At 42.9% G+C, this 25,197-nt stretch overlaps 2 protein-coding genes across 2 annotated transcripts in view; one reads left to right on the top strand and one right to left on the bottom strand.

Annotated features, from left to right (window-relative positions):
• Positions 1-5,373: 5,373 nt before the first annotated feature.
• Positions 5,374-14,189, top strand: LOC134800521 (serine/threonine-protein phosphatase 2A regulatory subunit B'' subunit gamma-like). Its single transcript, XM_063772991.1, has 8 exons — positions 5,374-5,591; positions 6,803-7,154; positions 7,551-7,722; positions 8,099-8,287; positions 8,991-9,127; positions 11,488-11,701; positions 12,897-13,024; positions 13,363-14,189. The coding sequence occupies exons 1-8, from the start codon at positions 5,453-5,455 to the stop codon at positions 13,460-13,462; spliced, it is 1,431 nt and encodes a 476-aa protein (XP_063629061.1). The 5' UTR covers positions 5,374-5,452; the 3' UTR covers positions 13,463-14,189.
• A 110-nt stretch (positions 14,190-14,299) lies between these two features.
• LOC134800519 (5-oxoprolinase) overlaps positions 14,300-25,197 on the bottom strand; it is a 37,198-nt gene continuing 26,300 nt past the window's right edge. The window contains exons 19-30 of the mRNA XM_063772989.1: positions 22,145-22,257; positions 21,654-21,829; positions 21,002-21,099; positions 20,588-20,698; positions 19,939-20,072; positions 19,465-19,576; positions 18,584-18,715; positions 17,771-17,863; positions 16,918-17,053; positions 16,228-16,335; positions 15,459-15,556; positions 14,300-15,138 (exon numbers count right to left, since the gene is read on the bottom strand). Of these exons, the coding sequence (XP_063629059.1) occupies positions 14,992-15,138; positions 15,459-15,556; positions 16,228-16,335; positions 16,918-17,053; positions 17,771-17,863; positions 18,584-18,715; positions 19,465-19,576; positions 19,939-20,072; positions 20,588-20,698; positions 21,002-21,099; positions 21,654-21,829; positions 22,145-22,257 (1,458 nt within the window). The 3' untranslated portion in view covers positions 14,300-14,991. The remainder of the gene's footprint in view (positions 15,139-15,458; positions 15,557-16,227; positions 16,336-16,917; positions 17,054-17,770; positions 17,864-18,583; positions 18,716-19,464; positions 19,577-19,938; positions 20,073-20,587; positions 20,699-21,001; positions 21,100-21,653; positions 21,830-22,144; positions 22,258-25,197) is intronic.

The following is a 25,197-nucleotide window of genomic DNA, read 5'->3' as shown; positions in this document are numbered from 1 at the left end:
TACCCGAGCGAAGCCGGGTTTTCATCTAGTTGAATTATATTTGAGTGATATAAAGTTAGAATGTAACTGTGAGATCCTCGTATTTCAACCCGTACAAGATTAGAACTTTTTTCATGTAATGTTATTGAGTTTTTCTTTATTGATTTAAATGCCATCTAAATGAGTGGCCATCTAAACGTTACGGTCACGTGATCGCGTTACGCTGTCTCGAATTTATCATTTTTTCCCCACCTCAAAAAGTGCCCAGCGTCGCTAAAGAAGTTTTCACTTCAAAATTTTTTCCAGTGCGTCACGTTCATACAAATAAAAAAAAAACATACAAAAATGTGACGATCTGGAAAGGAAATCTTGGGAATGAAATGTACATTTTTTTGGAAAACGCTCACCTACAGTCAGCATCAATAGTAGGTAGCGAAAGAAACTACGCGCCAAAAGTATCTGCCACCCTCTTATACTTTTCAAAGTTGAGATAAGTTCACTATACTTTATTTTTTATTATACAATAGTTCATGTAGTAACGGCCAAGCCACATAATTTGACTAAAGTGTAGAGTTTGGGAAGTTAAGGCTTGTAGAGTTAGAAGCTTGGCTCTACTTACAAGAGATCTGATAACTATTTGACAGTGTGAGCCTTATGGTTTCGCCTTGGCAACATTTTACATGAAAATATTTTTGGTGGAAAGCTTATTTCCTGAACCTATTGACTAGTATTGACCATATTGTTTAATAATCCAAATCGACAGTAAGAATATTTCCAGCATACTGCTTTAGTTTCGATGCACGGTACTCTATAAAGTAATTAATTCAGACAGCATTTTATGTGGTGTCGGTATATTGAACAGATGATGCAGATAAACCCTGATCGCACGGAACGGTGTAACGTGTAAGGAAAACGCACACTTTAAGACTTTTTATAATGATAAGTGTTTGATGCTAATATGTTTCGCTCGCGGCTCATTTAGCAGGCGTTCATACTCGCTCAATTTCACTCTTACCACAACATAGCGTGTAAAATGTAATGAATTTCCTCGGCGCACTTCTCCATAGAAATTTTCTCTACTGATTTTCAAAGCTGTCTCAACGAAATCAGTTAAATTAAATAATTGTTCTTGAATACACTTCTTAATACGTATTACGGATGCAGTCGCCACCATCGGAACATACTTTTACATTCCAAACTCAAAAAACTCCTGCCTTTTTAGGGTTCCGTACCCAAAGGGTAAAACGGGACCCTATTACTAAGACTTCGCTGTCCGTCCGTCCGTCCGTCCGTCCGTCCGTCCGTCCGTCCGTCTGTCACCAGGCTGTATCTCACGAACCGTGATAGCTAGACAGTTGAAGTTTTACTACAAACTTCCTCGTCCTGACGAGGTGTTGGCTCAAAAGCTGAGAGAGGAGACTCGGGCGCAGTTCCTGCAGAAGAAAAGTAAGGAGTTGTTGGACAACAGTGAGCTGAAGCACCTCTGGAGTCTGCTGGAGAAGTCCAATGGAAGCTACAGCACGTCTAACAATGATGAGCTGATGATAGACTACTTCCAGTTTAAAAAGATCAGGGATGAGGCTGGGCCCAAGTACAGGTATGATCACAATAGATATGACAGCAGCAGCAAGCTGACACACGAATGTTGCTACACAAACAAAGTTTAATAAAACGGGACCCTATTACTAAGACTTCGCTGTCCGTCCGTCCGTCCGTCCATCCGTCCGTCCGTCCGTCCGTCCGTCCGTCTGTCTGTCACCAGGCTGTATCTCACGAACCATGATAGATGACAGATGATGTATTTCTGTTGCCGCTATAACAACAAATACTAAAAACAGAATAAAATAAAGATTTAAATGGGGCTCCCATACAACAAACGTGATTTTTGACCAAAGTTAAGCAACGTCGGGAGTGGTCAGTATTTGGATGGGTGACCGTTTTTTTTTTTGCTTTTTTTTGTTTTTGTTTTTTGCATTATGGTACGGAACCCTTCGTGCGCGAGTCCGACTCGCACTTGCCCGGTTTTTTTCCTCACAGTTGGGTAAGAATAAAAGAAAAGCAAGGTTCATTAATTTTAACATAAGTATTTTATTTTCTACTAGCCAATACTTACGAGTTACGAGTATATTGAAATATAAAATAGTCTGCAAAGTGATTATAAGTTATAGCTGGCTGTTTGCAGTAGTTAACATGGCTGCGGACTCTACCACTTCTTTACCTAATTAACACTCAACCAAGTCAAAACCTGGTAAACCATCATGTTTACTGACCACGAGTCGAATCCGATAATGGATTGAAAGTGGCGTTAGAATGTATGAATCCAACGTGCAACAACTGGAATACTGAATTTATTGTTCTAGAGCAGTAATGAATTGTGTTCACGTTTGGTTCCTCGAGGACTAATTATTAGCAGCTTTGAGCCGCACAGAACTGCTGGCATTGGTAGATTTACGAGTATTAGCTTTCTAGGGTTCCGTCTCTTAGAGGTAAAATATACAAGCTTCTGCCATTATTTCAATTTTATTAGGTAAGTATTTTAAAACCATTTTCATGAACCGGATCTCGACTTCATTGTCGTAGTTTAATAACAGTCTTCCGTCTTCATCACACTTGTAGTGTTTTACGGCCCACCTTATTTAGGTACAAGGTATTGCGTTAATTTATTAAGCAAGGGAAATGAATTAGTTCCCACTGTCTACACAGTGCATTTCAGAGAGCTCCATAATACTTAATTAGTAACGCCCTATTGCAACCAACTCCATACAATCTGGCCTGCGAAAAAGAGGAGGCCTGGCCCTCGGTACAAAAGGTAGGTAGGTAAGTGGGTACTTAAAGTCCCATCTAAGCTAACTTTGCACCGACTTGAACAGAATAAAGTGTGGGAGTGTCACTATAAACGTCATATTGTCACATTAATGATGCACCACACTGTCATTGCAAATGGCATGAAAGCAAGTAAAGAAAGAGTGGTAGCTCCATATCCATACATCAGTTTTCTTACCAAAACGCGCGTTATTTCGTAATCGACATCTAGCGTCAAGTAGCGGAATATATCAGTACTTCTAGTCGACAATAGATGTCGCGGCGAACAAAAACTGTAATGCTCAACAATTTTCAGCTAATATTATAACCGGATTACTTGAAACTCTATTTTCAACTCCTTCTGCTTCTAATATCAGTTGTAAATTGTTTTAGCAGTACATGTTTCGTCAGTAGCGACACTTGTGCCATCTGGTGTCAATTAGCGTTACCTACTGATAGTTCCACTACTTGACGTTAGATGTCGACTACGAAATAAGATAACGCGCGTTTTGGTAAGAAAACTGATGTATGGAGTTACCACTCTTGCTTTCCTTATATTACTCTATGATTCGCTGTGTGTTATGTACTTGTTTTGTGCATTAAAGTGTTTACTACTACTACCTACTTATAGATTTATTTGGGTTAACTAAAACCGACTGCTTCACCATCGACACTTACTTAAATAGGGTATCTATAGTGTGTTATTGTCGCCTACATAAATATCTCTGTCTCATTAGCGTGATTTAGTAAAGGAAAGCGAAATGACAGGCTTGCAAGACATTTGTTGAAACCTAAGTGAAACCGTGGATTGAAGGGTGTTCAGAAAGCGTCATAAAACCACGAGCTCTGCAGGTATATCACACCATACCGCCTGGGATATAGGGTTTCTAGATGAGACAAGAAAACACAAAACTCCGTGTAGGTATTTGGTTAAATCAACTATTTCTTGTTGTTATTCTGTCCCGTCAGCAAATTGCCCGTCAGCCAGGCAACAATAGTCTCCTCATCTACTCGAAGTTTAGCTGGAAGCAATCCCTTATAGGGATAAGTTCGCCTTGGTACCTCTAGCTATTTCTGTAAATTTTATGTAAACCTGTGTGTACAATAAACTGATTACTACTACTACTACGACTACAACAGTAACACAATTTGTTAGAAGAACTCGATCTTGTACCACATTCAATTATCTTGCTTGGTAGATGGCCTATCGTGGAAAGGGCTTATAATAGCATGGATAAATAATGAATTAATTAATTGATAAAGTCACTATGCATTTTTACGGCTGATGGTATGTTTGGTTAATTTAAATGCCATAAAACCAGGATTTAAAGAGTAACCCAGACAAAAAAAAAATATTCACCAATTGAATAGCCGCCAAATCATCTAACGCAGCATTTCTCAAACTATGGGTCGCGAGCGAATATTTAGTGGGCTGAAACTACTAAGGGAATCTGAGCGTTACCACTAATATTTTATGCCCCCTTTTTAAGACTGCCAAGAGGTGGGTCCCGAATTTGGCAGTATTTGTTAGGTGGATCGGAGCCTAGTTAACTTTGGGAACCACTGATCTAATGATCAAAGTGAGAAGTGAGTTTGTTTGAAATCATACTCTTAAGTATAATTTATCCAACATCCAGGAGAGGTAGGTAGGATCGTAATCTCTACAAATAACTAACTCTGTCTGTGTTTTCACTAAGGAATTAGAAGAGGGACACCTCATAATAGCGTTGTTTATGTTACTTTATTGAATTCAGTGCTTCTACGACTTAACTATCCGGCAGATGTAGTTATCTATATTGTTGTTAGCATATCCATACAATCTAGGTGCGCGCACGCAAAGGGGTTTCACTCGCATTTAACGCGTCGTCATGTAGTATTAGGCCGCTAATAGGCAGATTGCTGCAAAACGGCGGTTATTGTTAACTGATTACAGCTTGTAATCCGCGCCTTATTAAATTATTGGGTTTAGCTTACGTTGTAAGCGGTTAATGTGGGAGAATTAGAAAATGTTTATAGAAATTATGAGCAGAGTTAAGTTTTCGTCGTACGTAAGTACCTACCTCCGTAAATTTAACATATATGTATATACAAACCTTAAGTTAACTTGTGCTAACAGCGTATTAACGTAACGGAATCTTTTAAGTCAATTTAAGTCCACTTCTGGTTGTGGGATTGACTTGAATGAGTTGAATGTCAGTAAGCTTTTTAAGTGGATACGATAAAGAAAGTACCGTTAGCAAAGCTTGTATTACAACAATTTTTGTGCCTTATTAACAACTTTTACATAGAGCAATGAACTATATCAGATTGTTTACTAGCGCCATCTGTTGCCCAATAGAAATATAACATTTTCCTAACCGTTCCTCTACACGTTTTTTTTTATAAAATTGAATTACTACTCTACATTAGTATAATTATGTATTTATTTACGATCTTTTCAATAAAAATATAAATAACATTGTGCTTGTAACTCGTATCAATACACATTTTTAAGCGATGATTATAAGATTTGATTATAAAAATGTGGTTGGTTTTTATGTAATTCATGAAACGAAACGCGTTTGACATTGACACTTGACAGTTTAGAATAGTTGGTTTGCAGCTGTCTGTGCATTTATTTATTTACTTCTGAATTAGTTCTGCAACGACACAAGAATAAATTGAATGCAATATGTCCGAAAAAGACAGTAAAAGTGAAAATGATGACTCCAAAAACACACAGACGGTCGAGAAACCTTTGGACGAAGCACAAATCAAAGTTAACAACATGCTAAAAGATCGCTTACGGAAGTACATCAAAAAGTTGGACGGTGAGAGCTTGTGGTTTATTATTCCGATCTTTACAGAAACTTACTAAAATTGTACACCTTTTATTAAATCAAACTGAAATCCTATGTCACTTTATTTGTGTAACTACTTCAATGGCACCTTCACCTTCTAAACGAACCAGAATAATGGAGAAACTTAGGCTAAATACTTTATGAGTTTAATTGTCTTCTGTTTTATTTACACATGTAAAGTGTCTTTAGGACTAATTTTTGTATGGTGTCATAGAGACATAAGCCCTTTTAAAAAGACTCTCCTGACATAGCATCAATTTATTTATGCTGATGACCTTTTTAGGGTTCCGTACCCAAAGGGTAAAACGGGACCCTATTACTAAGACTTCGCTGTCCGTCCGTCCGTCCGTCCGTCCGTCCGTCTGTGACCAGGCTGTATCTCACGAACTGTGATAGCTAGACAGTTGAAATTTTCACAGATGATGTATTTCTGTTGCCGCTATAACAACAAATACTAAAAACAGAATAAAATAAAGATTTAAATGGGGCTCCCATACAACAAACGTGATTTTTGACCAAAGTTAAGCAACGTCGGGAGTGGTCAGTATTTGGATGGGTGACCGTTTTTTTTTTGCTTTTTTTTTGGTTTTTTTTTTGCATTATGGTACGGAACCCTTCGTGCGCGAGTCCGACTCGCACTTGCCCGGTTTTTTTTCAATACTTTCTGTATATTTAATGCTTATTTCATTTACTGCTACAATTAAACAAAACTAGGCCATGGCGTGACGTGAGCTTGTCAAGACACTTTTCCTATTCGATTTACCCCTCTCGTGTGACGCTTCAGGCCTTCGGCCCTATGAGGAGGTCGGCCTTCGTCCTTCGTAATCCTCGACGCTTCGCCATCAGGCCAAGTTGCTTGAGTGAGCACTCTATTCTTACTATATTTCTCTACCATTGTGGGGAAGACCAGCATATAAGAATTGCAGGGAAGGTCATCATAGGGCAAGAACTCTCATATTTGTATGCATTTGTCGCTCAGACACAGTCAGAGGGGTAGAGCTTCACACCTTCTGCTCTACCAACTATCTGTAAGTGGGTTATGTCTACAAATACAAGATATATACGGTTTTTCTCCACGCTGACCTTATTACAAAACATGGCAACTCATAGGTATGGTGTTTTGTTTTTGACACAAGATGTAAGAAGTCCTTTGAGTATTAAATGTGGTACTACTATTACAGACACAAACACTAGCATCACTAAGGAGGAAAGTAGGAAAATAGAAATAGAAACTTTCAAACAGCTATACAAGCCGAAAATAGAAGGAGACGAAGAGTCTTACAAGAAAATACCTAAGTTTTACTACAAACTTCCTCGTCCCGACGAGGTGTTGGCTCAAAAGCTGAGAGAGGAGACTCGGGCGCAGTTCCTGCAGAAGAAAAGTAAGGAGTTGTTGGACAACAGTGAGCTGAAGCACCTCTGGAGTCTGCTGGAGAAGTCTAATGGTAGCTACAGCACGTCTAACAATGATGAGCTGATGATAGACTACTTCCAGTTTAAAAAGATCAGGGATGAGGCTGGGCCCAAGTACAGGTATGATCACAATAGATATGACAGCATAATTACCTATACATACAAGCTGACACGAATGTTGCTACACAAACAAAGTTTAATAAATCCGTTTTTCTTAACATTTACTTGTTGCTACTTAAGACATTAAGGAATTTATTGGTTAAACATTACTACTGAAAAATTATTTGTTTTCAATGCCCACACTCTTTAATGTAAGCTCTACATCGGACTAAAACATTGTTCATATAGTAACGTCGGTCAGGGTATGGCTTCTATAACTCTGATGATGGATGCTTTTGATTCGTTCTTGTTGCTAGGTCTGGTCCTGAACACTTCTTCCTTATAGTCTCCCCACAAAAAAGAAATCCGGAACATTAGTTTAGCGTTTTAGTGATTTACAAGATCTTGATTTCGCAGGCCATACTTCACAGCGGAAGTGTTCGGCCGGCTGCAGGCGGCGGAGGGCGGCGCGGGGCGCGTGCGGGGCGTGTCGCTCTTCAACTACGTCATGCGACGCGTGTGGCTGCAACAGACGCGTATCGGCCTCTCGCTCTACGACGTCACCGGGCAGGGCTACCTCACCGAACATGTGAGTAATGAAGACTGTACTTCACTGTGGAAGTATCTTCAACTACGTGATGTAAAGTGTGGCTACGACAGACATGTATCGCCCTCTCGCTCTACGACATCACCGGGCAGGGCTACCTCACCGAACACGTTTGTTTATTATTATTGAGTTTTTTCCATTCCTCCCGGTTTGGAGCAGTCTTCGGCCATTCTTTTAAAAAGAAGTCTAGCTCGTCTCGCCATCGCCGGATAACGCAACGTTTGCTTATTAAAAAAAAAACCCTATCGTTAAAATAGTAACAATTCACATGTAGAAAATTGTGACCAACACCCAGACAAGCAAAACACTTACTCATCCATCCCGATTTTTAAAACAATGACATTTAATTCTGTCCCAGGACCTGGAGAGCTACATCGCCGAGCTAGTCCCATCTCTAGCAGCACTAGACGGTCTAGACTCCTCGTTCAGCTCGTTCTACGTGTGCACGGCGGCGCGCAAGTTCCTGTTCTTCCTGGACCCGCTGCGCGTGGGCCGCGTTAGGATACGGGACGTGCTGTCCTGCTCATTCCTGGACGATTTGCTTGAAGTAAGAAGGAGACAATTGCTGATCTACCTCGTTCTAAAGACGCAAAATAGGTGAAAATACGAATTCCGTAAAGTATTTTTATTTGACGAAAATCTTAGCATTACTTGACAAATCTGATTCCGCTCAATATGCAAGAGTGCAAAGAGATTGGTACTTGTATGATATTTGTTAATTATTCAGGTTTTACCATTTTCTATCTTTACTTGATAGATACGGACTAAGGTAATTCTGCACAGACTTCGCAGTAGTGTGAAAGTCCATTAACGTCAAATTCCTATGAAAATATTACTTTAATAGTAGAACTTCCACAAGCTTCCAAGTCGATGTAAAGTTAGCTTATACGGACTGTGGTTCTTGTCCGTGATATCTTTACCAAAGAGAATTTGAAATAAGAGTTACTGCCATGGTAATATTAATTATGTAGCTACAGTACATTTACTGCCATCTTTCGAGAAGATTAAACCTGTTAGAATGCCATTTGATTTCAATATTTAACAAATTAACACATATCAGTGAAAGAATAAGGATCAAAGTCAAATAGCGTTCTAACAGTTTTAATCATCTGTCGAAAGATGGCAGTAAATTTACAGTGGCTAGATAATTTACTTTGACTATCCGCGTCTGTACATTCTATTCTCTTTGTCTTTACTATTGCAATATAGTATTATATATTCCATCACAATGAATACAAGTGACTTTGCAGTTGCGCGAGGAAGACCTGCCGATGGAGCTGCAGGAGCAGAACTGGTTCAGCGCGGCCTCCGCCCTGCGCGTGTACGGGCAGTACCTCAACCTGGACCGCGACCACAACGGCATGCTGTCCATCTCGGAGCTGGCTGGGTAAGTAACTCTGATTGTAGTTGGGCGAGGAAGACCTTCCGATGGAGCTGCAGGAGCAGAACTGGTTCAGCGCCGCCTCCGCCCTGCGCGTGTACGGCCAGTACCTCAACCTGGACCGCGACCACAACGGCATGCTGTCCATCTCGGAGCTGGCTGGGTCAGTAACTCTGATTGTAGTTGGGCGAGGAAGACCTTCCGATGGAGCTGCAGGAGCAGAACTGGTTCAGCGCCGCCTCCGCCCTGCGCGTGTACGGCCAGTACCTCAACCTGGACCGCGACCACAACGGCATGCTGTCCATCTCGGAGCTGGCTGGGTAAGTAACTCTGATTGTAGTTGCGCGAGGAAGACCTGCCGATGGAGCTGCAGGAGCAGAACTGGTTCAGCGTCGCCTCCGCCCTGCGCGTGTACGGCCAGTACCTCAACCTGGACCGCGACCACAACGGCATGCTGTCCATCTCGGAGCTGGCTGGGTAAGTAACTCTGATTGTAGTTGCGCGAGGAAGACCTGCCGATGGAGCTGCAGGAGCAGAACTGGTTCAGCGTCGCCTCCGCCCTGCGCGTGTACGGCCAGTACCTCAACCTGGACCGCGACCACAACGGCATGCTGTCCATCTTGGAGCTGGCTGGGTAAGTAACTCTGATTGTAGTTGCGCGAGGAAGACCTGCCGATGGAGCTGCAGGAGCATAACTGGTTCAGCGTCGCCTCCGCCCTGCGCGTGTACGGCCAGTACCTCAACCTGGACCGCGACCACAACGGCATGCTGTCCATCTCGGAGCTGGCTGGGTAAGTAACTCTGATTGTAGTTGCGCGAGGAAGACCTGCCGATGGAGCTGCAGGAGCAGAACTGGTTCAGCGTCGCCTCCGCCCTGCGCGTGTACGGCCAGTACCTCAACCTGGACCGCGACCACAACGGCATGCTGTCCATCTCGGAGCTGGCTGGGTAAGTAACTCTGATTGTAGTTGCGCGAGGAAGACCTGCCGATGGAGCTGCAGGAGCAGAACTGGTTCAGCGTCGCCTCCGCCCTGCGCGTGTACGGCCAGTACCTCAACCTGGACCGCGACCACAACGGCATGCTGTCCATCTCGGAGCTGGCTGGGTAAGTAACTCTGATTGTAGTTGCGCGAGGAAGACCTGCCGATGGAGCTGCAGGAGCAGAACTGGTTCAGCGTCGCCTCCGCCCTGGGCGTGTACGGCCAGTACCTCAACCTGGACCGCGACCACAACGGCATGCTGTCCATCTCGGAGCTGGCTGGGTAAGTAACTCTGATTGTAGTTGCGCGAGGAAGACCTGCCGATGGAGCTGCAGGAGCAGAACTGGTTCAGCGCGGCCTCCGCCCTGCGCGTGTACGGGCAGTACCTCAACCTGGACCGCGACCACAACGGCATGCTGTCCATCTCGGAGCTGGCTGGGTAAGTAACTCTGATTGTAGTTGCGCGAGGAAGACCTGCCGATGGAGCTGCAGGAGCAGAACTGGTTCAGCGCGGCCTCCGCCCTGCGCGTGTACGGCCAGTACCTCAACCTGGACCGCGACCACAACGGCATGCTGTCCATCTTGGAGCTGGCTGAGTAAGTAACTCTGATTGTAGTTGCGCGAGGAAGACCTGCCGATGGAGCTGCAGGAGCAGAACTGGTTCAGCGTCGCCTCCGCCCTGCGCGTGTACGGCCAGTACCTCAACCTGGACCGCGACCACAACGGCATGCTGTCCATCTTGGAGCTGGCTGGGTAAGTAACTCTGATTGTAGTTGCGCGAGGAAGACCTGCCGATGGAGCTGCAGGAGCAGAACTGGTTCAGCGTCGCCTCCGCCCTGCGCGTGTACGGCCAGTACCTCAACCTGGACCGCGACCACAACGGCATGCTGTCCATCTTGGAGCTGGCTGGGTAACTCTGATTGTAGTTGCGCGAGGAAGACCTGCCGATGGAGCTGCAGGAGCAGAACTGGTTCAGCGCGGCCTCCGCCCTGCGCGTGTACGGCCAGTACCTCAACCTGGACCGCGACCACAACGGCATGCTGTCTATCTCCGAGCTGGCTGGGTAAGGCTTTTTATTGTGGTTCCCAAAGGGTAACAACGGGAGCCCTATTACTAAGACTCCACTGTCCGTCTGCGTCTGACTAGACTGTTAAAATTTTCACAGATGATGTATTTCTGTTGCCGATATAACAACAAATACTAAAAACAAAATATAATAAATATTTAAGTGGGGCTCCGATATGCTCCAACAAACGTGATTTTATTGCCGTTTTCTGCGTAATGGTGCGGTACCCTTCGTGCGCGAGTCCGACTCGCACTTGGCCGGTTGTTTTATAATGTAATTCTAAATCCCAACAAACAGCCTTATATTTTTGTTCCTTCTAGCTATGGCTCCGGCACCCTAACCCGCGCGTTCCTCCAACGCGTGTTCCAACAGTGCCTAACCTACGACGGCGAGATGGACTACAAGACCTACCTGGAACTAGTGCTGGCCCTGGAGAACAGGAGGCAGCCCGCCGCGCTCGCCTACCTGTTCCGCCTGCTCGACATCAACTCGCAGGGCTACCTGGACAAGTTCACGCTCAACTACTTCTTCAAGGTTAGACTACAAGACCTACCTGGAACTAGTGCTAGCTCTAGAGAACAGGAGGCAGCCCGCCGCGCTCGCCTACCTATTCCGCCTGCTCGACATCAACTCGCAGGGCTACCTGGACAAGTTCACGCTCAACTACTTCTTCAAGGTTAGACTACAAGACCTACCTGGAACTAGTGCTAGCTCTAGAGAACAGGAGGCAGCCCGCCGCGCTCGCCTACCTATTCCGCCTGCTCGACATCAACTCGCAGGGCTACCTGGACAAGTTCACGCTCAACTACTTCTTCAAGGTTAGACTACAAGACCTACCTGAAACTAGTGCTAGCTCTAGAGAACAGGAGGCAGCCCGCCGCGCTCGCCTACCTATTCCGCCTGCTCGACATCAACTCGCAGGGCTACCTGGACAAGTTCACGCTCAACTACTTCTTCAAGGTTAGACTACAAGACCTACCTGAAACTAGTGCTAGCTCTAGAGAACAGGAGGCAGCCCGCCGCGCTCGCCTACCTGTTCCGCCTGCTCGACATCAACTCGCAGGGCTACCTGGACAAGTTCACGCTCAACTACTTCTTCAAGGTATTGTCTTTTGCTTCCTTCAGTCTGATAAAAAATCTTCATGCACAATAATCCTGGACTGACCTTCCCCTAAACTCTTTCAGTTCTCATTGTGTATTTATGGGCAATTCACAAGTGGTGGATACTTAAATAAATAATTTCTAGTCAATTTTTGCAGTCACCAAGGCGTATTTTCCTTTTGTGGTGAAAAAAATATACACGTTTTTAACTCATTGAACTTAATAGGCCAAGTAAAACAACAATTTGTGACGCCGCAATGACATATAATTAATTTATGTCCTGTAACCACGTCTACACTATAAAAAACTCAACCGGAAATGTATTATATACTGTTGAAGTTTTAAAATCCGGTCACTATAAAATGAAATATCTGGGAGACCTAGATTTGCTCAAAAAACATAAAAACTCAAAAATGCGTGTTTTCCCTGAGATAAGACCTAGCTAGATTATTTTTTCGCCCCCGAAAACCCCCATATTGCAAATTTCATCGAAATCGTTAGAGCCGTTTCCGAGATCCCCGAAATATATAAATATACAAGATGTACGAGTAAATACTCAGACGTAAGGTCAGTTTTCTGTCTCGATTGAAAAACAGTATTATGAGAGTGTTAACTATTCTCTGCACAGGCCATCCAGGAGCAGATGGTGGCGCACGGCGCGGAGCCGGTCAACTTCGAGGACGTGAAGGACGAGATCTTCGACATGATCCGCCCGGAGCACCCCTCGCGCATCACCCTGCAGGACCTCATACGCAGGTTTGTATACTTTTCATAATTATTTATTTATTTAAAAATTTAAATCAGGCTACAAGGGCCATATTACAATTACCTTACATACTAACATGTACATATATGCATTTTATAAACTTAAAAACTAAACGCTATTTAGGCGACAAAACGGGGTGGCTCCGTTGAATCGTCTGGTCTTGTGTCGCGCACCGCTACGGAACGGACGCCTGCTCGCCTTTGCGCCACCTTGCGGTCATAGACGTAATAGACGCGTTTTGTTAGAGAGTGAACCATCTGTACCTAGTACTATTATTTATTCTGAGATGGAGGAGAGGCAATGTAACAGGATATTGTTATCGTTGCAGCGGTCACGGGCACACGGCGGTGTCTATCCTGCTGGAGCTGCACGGGTTCTGGGCGTACGAGAACCGCGAGGCGCTGGCCGCCGCGCCCGACCACTCCTGACAGGGCGCCGCGCACCCCGTCGTCGACGAGAAGAGGTTCTACGTCATCTAGAGAGGTTCTACGTCATCTAGAGAGGTTCTACGTCATCTAGAGAGGTTCTACGTCATCTAGAGAGGTTCTACGTCATCTAGAGAGGTTCTACGTCATCTAGAGAGGTTCTACGTCATCTAGACAAGTTGTACCTCTTGTCAAGACGAGCTACTTACAGTATTAGATCTAAAAAGATTCTACATCATGTAAGGAGGTTCAACGTACTCTAAATTATAAATTGCCGTCCCCGACCACTCCTGACAGGGCGCCGTCTGCCCCGTGGTTGATGAGAAGTTCTACGTCATCTAGAGAGGTTCTACTCGTACACACTCGTGAGAGGTTCTACCTCTTGTAGAGAGGTTCTACCTCTTGTACAGAGGTTATACTTCATCAAAAGGTGTCATGTTGGGAATGAAGAGATTTTACATCGTCTAAACTTCTAAAGGATCATTTTAGTTTCTGCTGAAGTATCTCACAAAAGACAATTTTAGGTTTAGGAGTTTCTTTTTCTATGATAAAAGGACTCAAAAAACTTTGTAAAATGCAGCAAGATTAATGATGTAGAAAGAACATTCATAGGCGAAATAGGTTATATGTAATGTAAGGTACTATGTAATCAAAATTATGAAGTTTTAGACTGTAGAAATCTTCATGCTATACATGTTGCAAGACCCCGAACCACTGGTCGAAAAAAGAGGGGCTATTTCATTCAAAATTATCTAAACATTTTAAAGATCTGTTTGAAGGATCAAAAACTGGTTTTAACAAACTTAACGTAATAAGATAGCACAAAAACTCTAGTATCAAACTTTGATATAATTTGTTTATTGATTAAAAACATACAACATTAACAATACTTTGTATAAAATTGAATAACAACATATAAATCAAACTTTATTTAAACTGATAACATGTAAGTAAATAATAACTTGCGTTATTCCTAAAAAAATCTTTGATATTATACTAATATTTATCTTAAATGCATATTTCGATTTTATTGTACTTTTTTCTTTATTGTTATTTTAAATATGACACGATTAATATTACAAAAGCATTATACCTATTATTAAAATAACAATGATACATAAAAACTAGTAGAAAAAACACGGAGTTAGTTTCTTTACTTAATGAAATTCGCTTTCAAAAACCTAATAATATTTATATAAAAATATAGACTAGCTGCCCGATTCGAACTTTAAGATACGTCAATTAATAGATCTAGGAACGATATGGATTAGATGTGTCAGTGTCAAAAGTGACGTTTTTGTTTGAATAAACGTCACATTTGACACTGACACATCTAATCCATATCGTTTCTAGATCTATTAATTGACGTATCTTAAAGTTCACGTTCAATAACTTTATAACATCTTGAATTAAAAAAGATCGACGTTTAAGTTTTTAAAAGGTTGAATATGTTCTTAAAATTGCATGGAAAACTTCATGAGAAATAAGAGAAGTTTCCATTTTGGAGTGGAAAATTTCACAATTGTGAAACTTCAGACAGATTCTTGGGCGCTCCTGTACTCGTAGACGCTGCCGCGCTCGAGAAAGCCGCTGCGCTGTTCGGCGCGGGAGTCGGCGGGAGGCGACTCCGAAGGCGACCCGTAGCCGCCGCCGGCAGGCGAGTTCATTATGTACTTATCCTGAAAAATGGATAAAAATGAGAAATGTACGGATTTTTTTATAATATAAAAATGGCAATCAAATTACCAATGTTTTTTTAGCGTAGCGGTACTCGATAAGGTTAAGTAAATCCAGGTCATACCGGACCACTCAGAACGTACATAATATTGGTGTTAAATGGGCTTTGATTGGGGAGAAAGATCCTTAATTACAGTATATGTTTTTGACAAATTAATATGCCGCTTTATCATTATCAGAAAGACTTATGTAGATGAATTGCAAAAGAAGTTGACTTTTTCCTTGAAAACGGCTCATATAACAAAGCTTAGTGAATATTTACCCCTGGGTAGGCTTCGACGGAGGCTTTCCCTCCAAGGTTGATGACCCGTCCGTCCACTCGCTGCAACAAATTCAAGCCTCTCTCACCCGGCTCGCCGCCTGTAATTATATACAAAACAGAGAATATAGGATTGTAACATCATGCTAAGACCTAAGTAGTACTAGGTATGTATATGTTTAATATAGGAAGTGCGCGCGTTACAGGGTCTGCAATCTTGTGGCAGTTGTGGCTGGAATTAATAGCTTCACGCTAATAAACAGGGCATTCCTTTGTTGTCCCCTACAGGTCCCGCATACTCCCTATATAAGTAAACGTAGAAAACATAGAGAGTTACTTGGGAATGCTGAATAAGTAGATGGATGGAAAGTAAGAGTTAGCATTTATAGTAGTTTGTGTTACAAGGGATCAAAATGATATATTTCCGTCAAGGGCGTACATTGAATCCTGAGCGTAATGAGGGATTCAAGTGTTAACGCCCAAGACGAAATAATTTTGATACCGTGTGACACATACTGCTTTTCACATACACTATGAGGAAAATAAAAAAAAAACTTAGTGTTGACTCAATCTGATGCTTAAACAGATTATTTAAGCTAAAAAAAAATTTGCAATAAAATATAAAAATAGTGTGCTAGAACAGAAAAGTGTTACTTTGATCCCTCCTAGCAGGGAAGAAAAAGCCTTTTTCCAAATAGGTGATGTGAAAAAAATTGTCTGGAATTGATCGAAAGTGTGGGGTGTATGAAATCTATAGTTATAAGAGATATACCGTTCATGCCGTAGGGCTGGAAGGCGCGGCGCTCGGTGAGCACGGAGAGGCGCAGCGGCCGCCGGACCACCAGCGCGCGGCGGCTGCCGTCGCCGCCGCGCCAGCGGCCTGCAAGCAGCCAGTTATCACACACGCACACTGTATAAGACAGCAGGCCTAGCCAAGGTTACAATCGCTATCGCTTCGACAGCGAAAAGCATTATGTCTCTCTATCACTCTTCCATATTAGTGCGACAGTGACAATTGCGTTTCGATCGCTACGGAGCGTAAGCGATTGGCATATTGGCTACGCGGCCAGATCAGAGAAAAAGCATCGCATGAAGCACAACAGTTTGTTTCTTTGACAAATAAAATCAATGCTAGCACCAATCGCCTTGGTGAAAATAAAACTGCGGATTCCCAAATTTGCCAACCGACAGAGACGCCCTATGAAGCAAGGAATTCGTAGATTTTTAACTTAGTTCGATTAGTCTTTTTACATAATTCAGAATTCAGAGATAGGTCCCAATATCTATGCTTATGACTACAAGTATAGTGTCGTGCGCTAAGTTACGAAAAGCGCGAGATTTCCTTAGAATATTGACTACGTGACCAAAACCTAAGAGCCCCCCTTCCCTAACCTGGTCACGTATGGTTCCCCATACGTTCCCTGAACGTGGCCGTGCCCGGCCCTGACTAGTATAGTGTTACCTCGGCCGCCCGAGTGAAGCCGCAGCGAGAACTCGGCCACGAGCATGGGGTAGCGCCGCTCCACGATCTCCACGTCCGTGATGCGCGTGTTGGTCATGTGCGTGTGCACGCCGCCTGATCCGTGCCAGCCTGGACCCTGAGCAAGAAAAACTCACATAACCTCCTAAGGCCCATCCATACAGAAACCCAAAATTTGCCAATGAAGTTTGAACCTATAGTACAGAGAATAGAGTTGATTTTTAATTGTTTGAAAATTTAGCGAAACAAAAGAAATGCAACTCTGTTCCAATTGAATATGGTATAAATTTCATCGAACTGAAGAAATACTATAAGTAGGACCGTGGGCCTTAGGAAGATACAATAATTGTATGAGGAAACAAATTGATAACAGAGGCTACGCATCACTAATAATAAAAACATAACGGAAAACTACAATAGGCCGTACACAATTCTTACAAAAATTGGCATGAGTATCATCGCCCACACTGTTAACTGTACATCGGTGGACCTTATGCCTTTCGTAACAAGGTCCACCGATGTACAGTTAGGAGTGTTGCTGTTTGTACATCAGAAACATATGTATAATTAGTACCGCCTTGTAAGTACGAGTTAGATATCCTGGTATCGGGCACCAAATTGTAAACTGTTGACGTCGTTACAAATTATAGTTTGTGCGCCACAATTACGCATGCGTTTATAAGACAACATGTAATTTCTACATGAGCTAGGTAGCTGTTAAACTAAAAAATATCTAATTCAAGTTGAACGTAAATTGTTACAATCCATCTTGGATTGAAGTAAGAATAAATTCATGAGCTTCTACCGTTTCGGAAATTTAGAGTAATTAACTTACCGCCCCACTGCCTCCCGCCACGGTCTCGTAGTAGCCCCAGTCGTCCTCGCCCAGCGTCAGGTTGTTCATGCAGCCCTGAGACGCGGCACACACCTGAAACATACATATTGGATAATACTAACAGACGCGTTTATTTGGGATTTTCTTTGTGTCGTCACTACCAAGCGATTCTCACTATAAGCACAGAATAAGTAATAGTACTACCGTACAGAAATGAAATTTCCTACAAAACCGAAGTTTGACAGCGATTCAGGGACGAATCATGCTGTCCCTTTCTTATGTATATAAAGGGAAAATACCCCTAATTATTATACTCCCTTTCGGCTATTGAGGGTTGTCAAAATTGAGGTCATTATCTGTGGTCGTACACGCAGGGGACGTCAAGTTGTGCCAACCCTAATAATTGCTCGGAGCAATACTGAGCCGAACAGAGCCGAGAATGCCCGAAAGGAGGAGTTTCGCACCCCTGCTATAAGTTGGAGAGATGTCACGCTTATTATAACATTATAAGACATAAAACTGTCAGCGACATTCACATTTTAAATTTCGAATCCTTATCCTTCTAAGGCCCATGGTCCTACCTATAGTACTTATTCAGTTCGATGAAATTTCAATAATATTCAATTGGAACAATCGCATTTGTTTTGTTTCGTTCAATTTTCAACCAAATCCAAAATCAACTCTATTCTCTGCACAAAGATTCAAATTTCAGTGGCAAATTCTGGATTTTTCTATTGTATGGCTGGGCCTTAGGAGGATAATCACCTTTTTCCAAATTTCGTTTCAAAACAAGATGGTTACATGTCAGTTTACCTGGAAGGCCTTGAGCACGACGTCGACGATGCGCTGCGAGGTGAGCACGTTGCCGCCCACCACCGCCGCGCACTCCGACGGGTCCAGGATGGACCCTGCGGGGATTATCACCCGCACCGGGTTCAGGCAACCCTGCCAACAACGTTAGGTTAAGCCCATAGACTAGGAATCCTCTAGACGGAGTTTAAAGCAATTATTTCATGAAACCGATGCTGCCAAAAATACAGGGGTGCGGGGGACGAGGTGAGCGAGTCCCGTGCTGTGATTGATCCGTTCAAAGACACGGGCGTCACACAAAGACACTTGACTCGAAAATGGAGTAAAACTACCGTATATTTGTGGCAGAGGGGGTAGCGCTACTATGCTCAGTCTGGAGGATGTCTTGTCCGTGGTTAAGCCACACACGATAAAGTCCAGTATTAATCGACAGTATATACAGTCAAAAAATTTAATTTCCTACCCATTCTGTACTTTGTCACAGTGAATGAGTATGAGGTTTCTAGCGACTTTCATATTGATTGTCAAGGTACGAAATGGGTCGGAAATTTAATTCTTTTGGCTAACATTAGCGTTCCGTGGTTCTCAATATTTTTAACCTTTTGAACGCCAAAGGGCGGATCCATTTGCCGTGCCACTGACGCTACGGGGGTAAAATTTAGTCGTGTGAATAAATAATGCCAACCTAAAAGTGGGGTGTTATTCAGTAGATTTTCATCAAAAAACGATCGACGTCAAATGCCATCTTTGGCGTCGCTGTCACGATTTTGCGTTGACGTCAATTGCCGTCTGTGGCGTTCAAAAGGTTAAGGAACTATAAAATACTATAAATCCTCGTAAATAAAATGGAATCAGACTTTATTGATACATTGTTCAAAGCGTACCTGGTTGAGCGGCACGTCGTGGCCCACCATGCAACGCAGACAGTAGATGAGCGCTGAAAGCGTGATAGCGCGCGGCGAGTTCAGGTTTCCCCACACCTCCACGCCCGTGCCCCTGCAACATACAATCAGTTCCAACTACACGATCATACTTATCGGGCATGTCATGATATAGCGTTGATCTCTTACTAACGCCACAGGGCGGACACGCCATACATCAAAAATCATTTGCGTTTATATGTGTGCGCGGCACGTCTGTACACGCGTCATTGTGTATGTGTGGGTAAGTCGCTTTACTGAGAAGACGCCAGAAGTCCGCCAGATTCATGTCGCGGCCAGTCGCGGGGCGAGGTAATGCGAGTCGGGGCGGGGCGGTGCGTACCCGTTCTGTATAATACTATTACTTATTCTGTGCTAACGCTTCACGTCATGGATTTAAATTCCTTCCTTCCATTGGTTTTCATACGCTGTACTCACGTGAAGTCGCAGAGCGCCGTGCCCGTGTCCTTGTCAATAGTGACGCTGAGAGCTATAGGTGTACCGTTGTCCAGGTACTCGACCGCTTTCAACACTGTTGCTCCTGTACTCGCGTACGTCTTATGCGCTATTTCCTGAAATGTCAGTTAAGGATAATATTTGTAGTCTTCTGCCGAATGCTAGATAAGGTTGTATGGACATGGGACATCTAATATTCCTTGTTTTAACTCAGAGAACGTGGCCCTTATTGGGATAGTGAAATGAAGAAGCTACATAGTCTACACCTCATGCAAAAGGTAACAATAAGGGGTCGTCCGAATACAATGCGATTATCACAAGTTCGCGCAAATTTTACTCGTGCGAACACGCGATCAAACATGTTGAACTCGAATAGGTGTACTAATTGACAATCGCGCGACTCGCGCTTGCGATATATCGCGTATAGTCGCGTTGTATTAGGACGACGCCTACGGATACGGATTAACGACTCGAACCTGGTTATGAACATTATAGTAATATAACTCTCACTTGTGAGCGAGATAACCAAAGTATTACGTCACAAGGACAAGACATTTGCGAATATTGTACATTAAAAACTTGCAGTAGTCAAATTTCAACCCTACAACTGTAACGATAAGGTCCAAATTACCTTGAGCATGTCCCGCACGGCGATCTCTGCGTTCTTCTGTATGTGCGCCATGTACGCTTGCACCACGTCCAGCCCGTAGTGGCTTATCAGCTCGCCCACTAGCTGGATACCCTGGATAAGCGAAATTTATTGGTGCAAGATATTTTCTATTAAATTTTAATTTAATTGCTACTGATTCACTTAAAAATGATTAGAAACCGAGAGCCCACATGGAAGAGCGGCCAATGCGGTAACTAGGTTTCTTACTGTTTGATAATAATGATAATCCAGTTTAAAAGGGCTATACAGCGCCAATTATGCGCTTAATTGTTGTTTGCACTTGCTCAAAAGTTAATTTACAAGACGATGTACCCAACTGTGTCGGCTACTTAACTTCATATAAACCTTGAAGGGATAATTAAATAGATAGGTTACCCGCTGGTTAGCGGCGACCTGCGCCTTCAGGTCGGACAGGTTGTCGGCCAGGTTCCGCGTGCCCGAACAGCCTTCCTCCTTGCCCGGCTTCATAAGCTCTGGAACAGTAATCATTCAGCATATATACGTCCCACTGCTGGGCAAAGGCCCTCTCATGCGCGAGAAGGTTTAGGCTATAGACCCCACGCTGGCCCAGTACTCTTCTAGAGTAAAGTAATCAGTACCGTCTTTACCATAAGGGCACACGGGGCCCATGCCCAGGGCCCCCATCCTCAGGGGGCCCCGAAGGACAGACAGTAACAGTATATTTGATTACCCATAATAAATAGAAGATCATAGTAGAAAAATGTTAGTTTAATTCGCTTTTTTCCAAAAGGGCCCCAAAATCTTATGTGCCCAAGGGCCCCATAGTGCGGCATAGATTAAGACGGCCCTGAAAGTGATAGGTCTGGAACAGTACTCTTAACAGTTGTCTACCATGCGGTAAGAAAAGGAATTACTATTGACCATTATCTTGCGCCAATCCCGTATGACTTAAACATGTTTCCACATGGTAATATCCCTCAATTTATCACAACAAATATGACTTGAATGTCCAACCTGAGTACAAGTTACTATACTAGGCTCTAATGCTTCTATAATAAGGTCTAACCTGCCGTAAGCTCTTTCTCATTGAATTTTCCTGCATCCACCAGCAGGAATGACTTGAAGGCAGCCCCCTCTTGTTTAAGAGACACGGAGTGGGGCGGCATGGAACCCGGGGTGAGTCCGCCGATGTCGGCGTGGTGTCCGCGGGACGCCACGAAGAATATCGGACGGCCACGACCGCTGTAAAAGAGATGAGTGAGGAATGGTTTCTTTGGTAGATCTTAGACATAGAGGGCTTTTAATTATTGATGCAAATGATTGGCTTCGATTTTTATCTACAGCAACATCATCAACAAAGTGTATGCACAAAAGCACGCAAGCCACTGCTGCGTCATGTTCCGGTGTGGTCGATCCTTAAGAACCACCCAACACTAGCGTCTTTTGGAAAAGAAAAATCGTCGCGCAGCAATTTCACGTTGCGTCGAGCAGCGGCCATAGAGTTGATTAGACATGGACGCTCGGGAGACGCTAGTGTGGGGTGGCACTAACACTCACTTGTGGAAAACGGGAGTAATGACGGTAAGGTCCGGTAGATGGGAGCCGCCTGCCTTGGGATGGTTGGCGAGCAGCACGTCGCCCGGCTTCAAGGAATCACCGCGAACCTTCATCTGAAAAACCCGAAATATGCGTGTTCACTGACTACACTGCACTGCACTTCCTACCTTTTTAACCGACTTCAATTTCATAGAAGGAGGAGGTTCTGTATTCGGTTGTGGCTATTTTTTTTTTTTTTTTTTTTCTATGTACGTTCACCGATTACTCCGACATCCGTAGTCCGATTTGAGTAATTCTTTTTTTGTTTGAAAGGAGCTACCTCCGAGTTGGTCCCATTTTAATTTGGTTCTGTTCTGATGATGGGATCCATGAGGAATTGAGGGAACTCCTCAATTTTTAAAGGCACATGCATGGTGTTTTGGGCGTTTTCTTAAGCAACTCGAGCATTTTCTCCCGAAAACCACCAATTTGATGAAGTAGACCTGATGATGATGATTATTTTGATGATAATGATGATGATTTCTTTAAATGTAAGTATGTTCAGCGATTACTCCGGCACCTGTGTTCCGATTTGAGTAATTCTTTTTTTGTTTGGAAGAAGTTACCTCCAAGGTGTTTCCGTATTATTTTTGGTTCTGGTCTGATGATGGAATCCATGAGGAATTGAGGGAACTCCTCAATTTTTAAAGGCACGTGTTAAGTGATTTCGGGGTTTTCTAAAGTAACTCGAGCATTTGCTTCCGAAAACCACCAATTTGATGTACTGCAACTGTAGCCTTACCACGAGTTTGACATTGACACATTCGCTAACAAGTCGTTATTCCCTAACAAGATGCATCTAAATGTAACTTTTTATGCATCTCGCTCACACTAAGGTTAGTACGAGCGAGATGCATAGGAAGCAAGTTACAAACATGCTAGCGAATATATCAATGTCAAACTCGTGGTAAGCTGGTAAGGCTACTGATCGGGGATTAGGGTTAGGAGTTAAGGGGTCAGGGATTAAGGGGTCGGGGAATGGCGGTTGAAGGGTTGCTGGTTCAGGATCGAGGGGTTCCTGGATCAGGGGTTGATGTGCTGTGAGGTTGAGTGATCGGGGGGCTGAGGGATTGGGTCAGTGGCGGGGCGGGCGGATGGATTTAGTTGACAGGAATTATAATTTCCTAGACGGACACGAGAAAATTTCTGGTTCAGGGTCGAGGGGTTCCTGGATCAGGGGTTGATGCGCTGTGAGGTTGAGTGATCGGGGCGTTGAGGGATTGGGTCAGTGGCGGAGCGGAGGATGGATTTAGTGTAGTAGTGACAGGAATTATAATTTCCCAGACGGACTCGAGAAAATTCCTGATTACATATTTATTAAAGAAATAGGTACACGAATTTAGTGTTAAACATGATCTTGTTTTTCATTCATGCGTCGCGCTCTTAACAATGCGTTAAAACTAAAAATGGAAAAATAAAAACTTTTTACAAAAAAAAGCAAACCGACTTCAAAAAGGATGAAATAAAATATTATCCTTTTTGAAGTCTATGCGTTACCAACTGATATGTTTGAAGTCGGTGCCAAGCCAAGTAGAAACAATACCAGTCAAAAATAATCAGCTTTATGGCTATAAATCCCATTAGAACTGTACTAATAACTATTACAAATGTGTAAGTAATTCTGTCTGCCTCTTTGTCGCCTTTTCATGGCTAAACAACTGAACCGCTTTAGGTGAAATTTGGCAAGAAGGTAAATTTCTTGAATTGTTTTATATTTTGAAATGTAGTCCTCTGGATAAGGGACGGGAAATTACTCAGTCCCAATCTCACACTTGCGTGCTATAGACTGTTCGAGCATTAGTAAGAAATGCTCTTTAAAAAATACGACGGAAAAAAAATGCATTGGATTTCCACTAATGTGCCGACAAACATGGTACAGACTGCGCCAAGAAGGTTTGATCGTGTGTTCTGAGGTGTGTTCTTAGATACAATCGACGTCAAAGATATGTTTACACTTTTGCACCTTACACCTTTGTTATAAGGCGAAAAGTGTAAACATATTTTTAACGTCGACTGTACCTACAGAAAGTATGTTCATTGTCGTCGTGTAAGGCAATCCAACGTAGGTACATCCTTATCGAATCGCACCAGAATCATGGTATGCTTCAAAATTTGGCTTGGCACCGACTTCAAACATATCAGTTGGTAACGCATAGACTTCAAAAAGGATAATATTTTATTTCATCCTTTTTGAAGTCGGTTTGCTTTTTTTTGTAAAAAGTTTTGTAATGAAACACTTCACTTGACAACTTAACGCATTCACTGCCAGGGGGCGTGGCCTAGGAACAAACTTGTATGACGGTGGACGTACACGTGGGTGTGTAATGATCCGTATAACAACTTTTGATATATTTTCAAAAGATATAACAACTTTTGATATAATTTCATGGTGTATAATCAATTAAGCGGTATAATGAACTTTTGATATAACAACAAAATAACTATTTTCATGGGGTATAATGCTTAATCGATATAAAAGCTATTCGATATAACGTTTACTGGATATAATGAATATTTGTTATAAGTATTCATGGTATAATGTATTCAAATGTATAAACATAAGTTGAGGTTATAATAAAAAAAAGTCGGTTCTGGCGCTTCGCCGGCCGCTACCGCGGCACGCTCGCTTCGCTCGCTCGGCTCGCGCGCTGTAGGGTCGCAGTTCTACCTAACACTCCTCCTCGCTTCGCTCGTCGTCGTACCTAACTGAGACCTGCCTTAAGTTCGAATACGTAGGTTGTTATAATAGTAGTAAATATTACAAATTATACCAGTACTACAGTATGCCAACTGAGCGTTATATCGAACATAATTATATGACATATACGTTATACGCTGTTAATGTTAGATTAGAAGTCGTTGTATTACAAGTTCATTATGCTTGATGTTAGTTAGACGCTCTAAGAATATACCATGTGTTGTATACATACATAGGTATATCATCATAATTATAGATGTGGGTAGCTGAGGAATGTGCGGTAGGTTTAGAATTAAAATAAATCAGTCTTGGTCTA

This window comes from Cydia splendana, chromosome 20 (assembly GCF_910591565.1).
Source record: "Cydia splendana chromosome 20, ilCydSple1.2, whole genome shotgun sequence".
Lineage (NCBI taxonomy): Eukaryota > Metazoa > Arthropoda > Insecta > Lepidoptera > Tortricidae > Cydia > Cydia splendana.
This window is presented reverse-complemented; position numbering and strand designations above follow the sequence as displayed.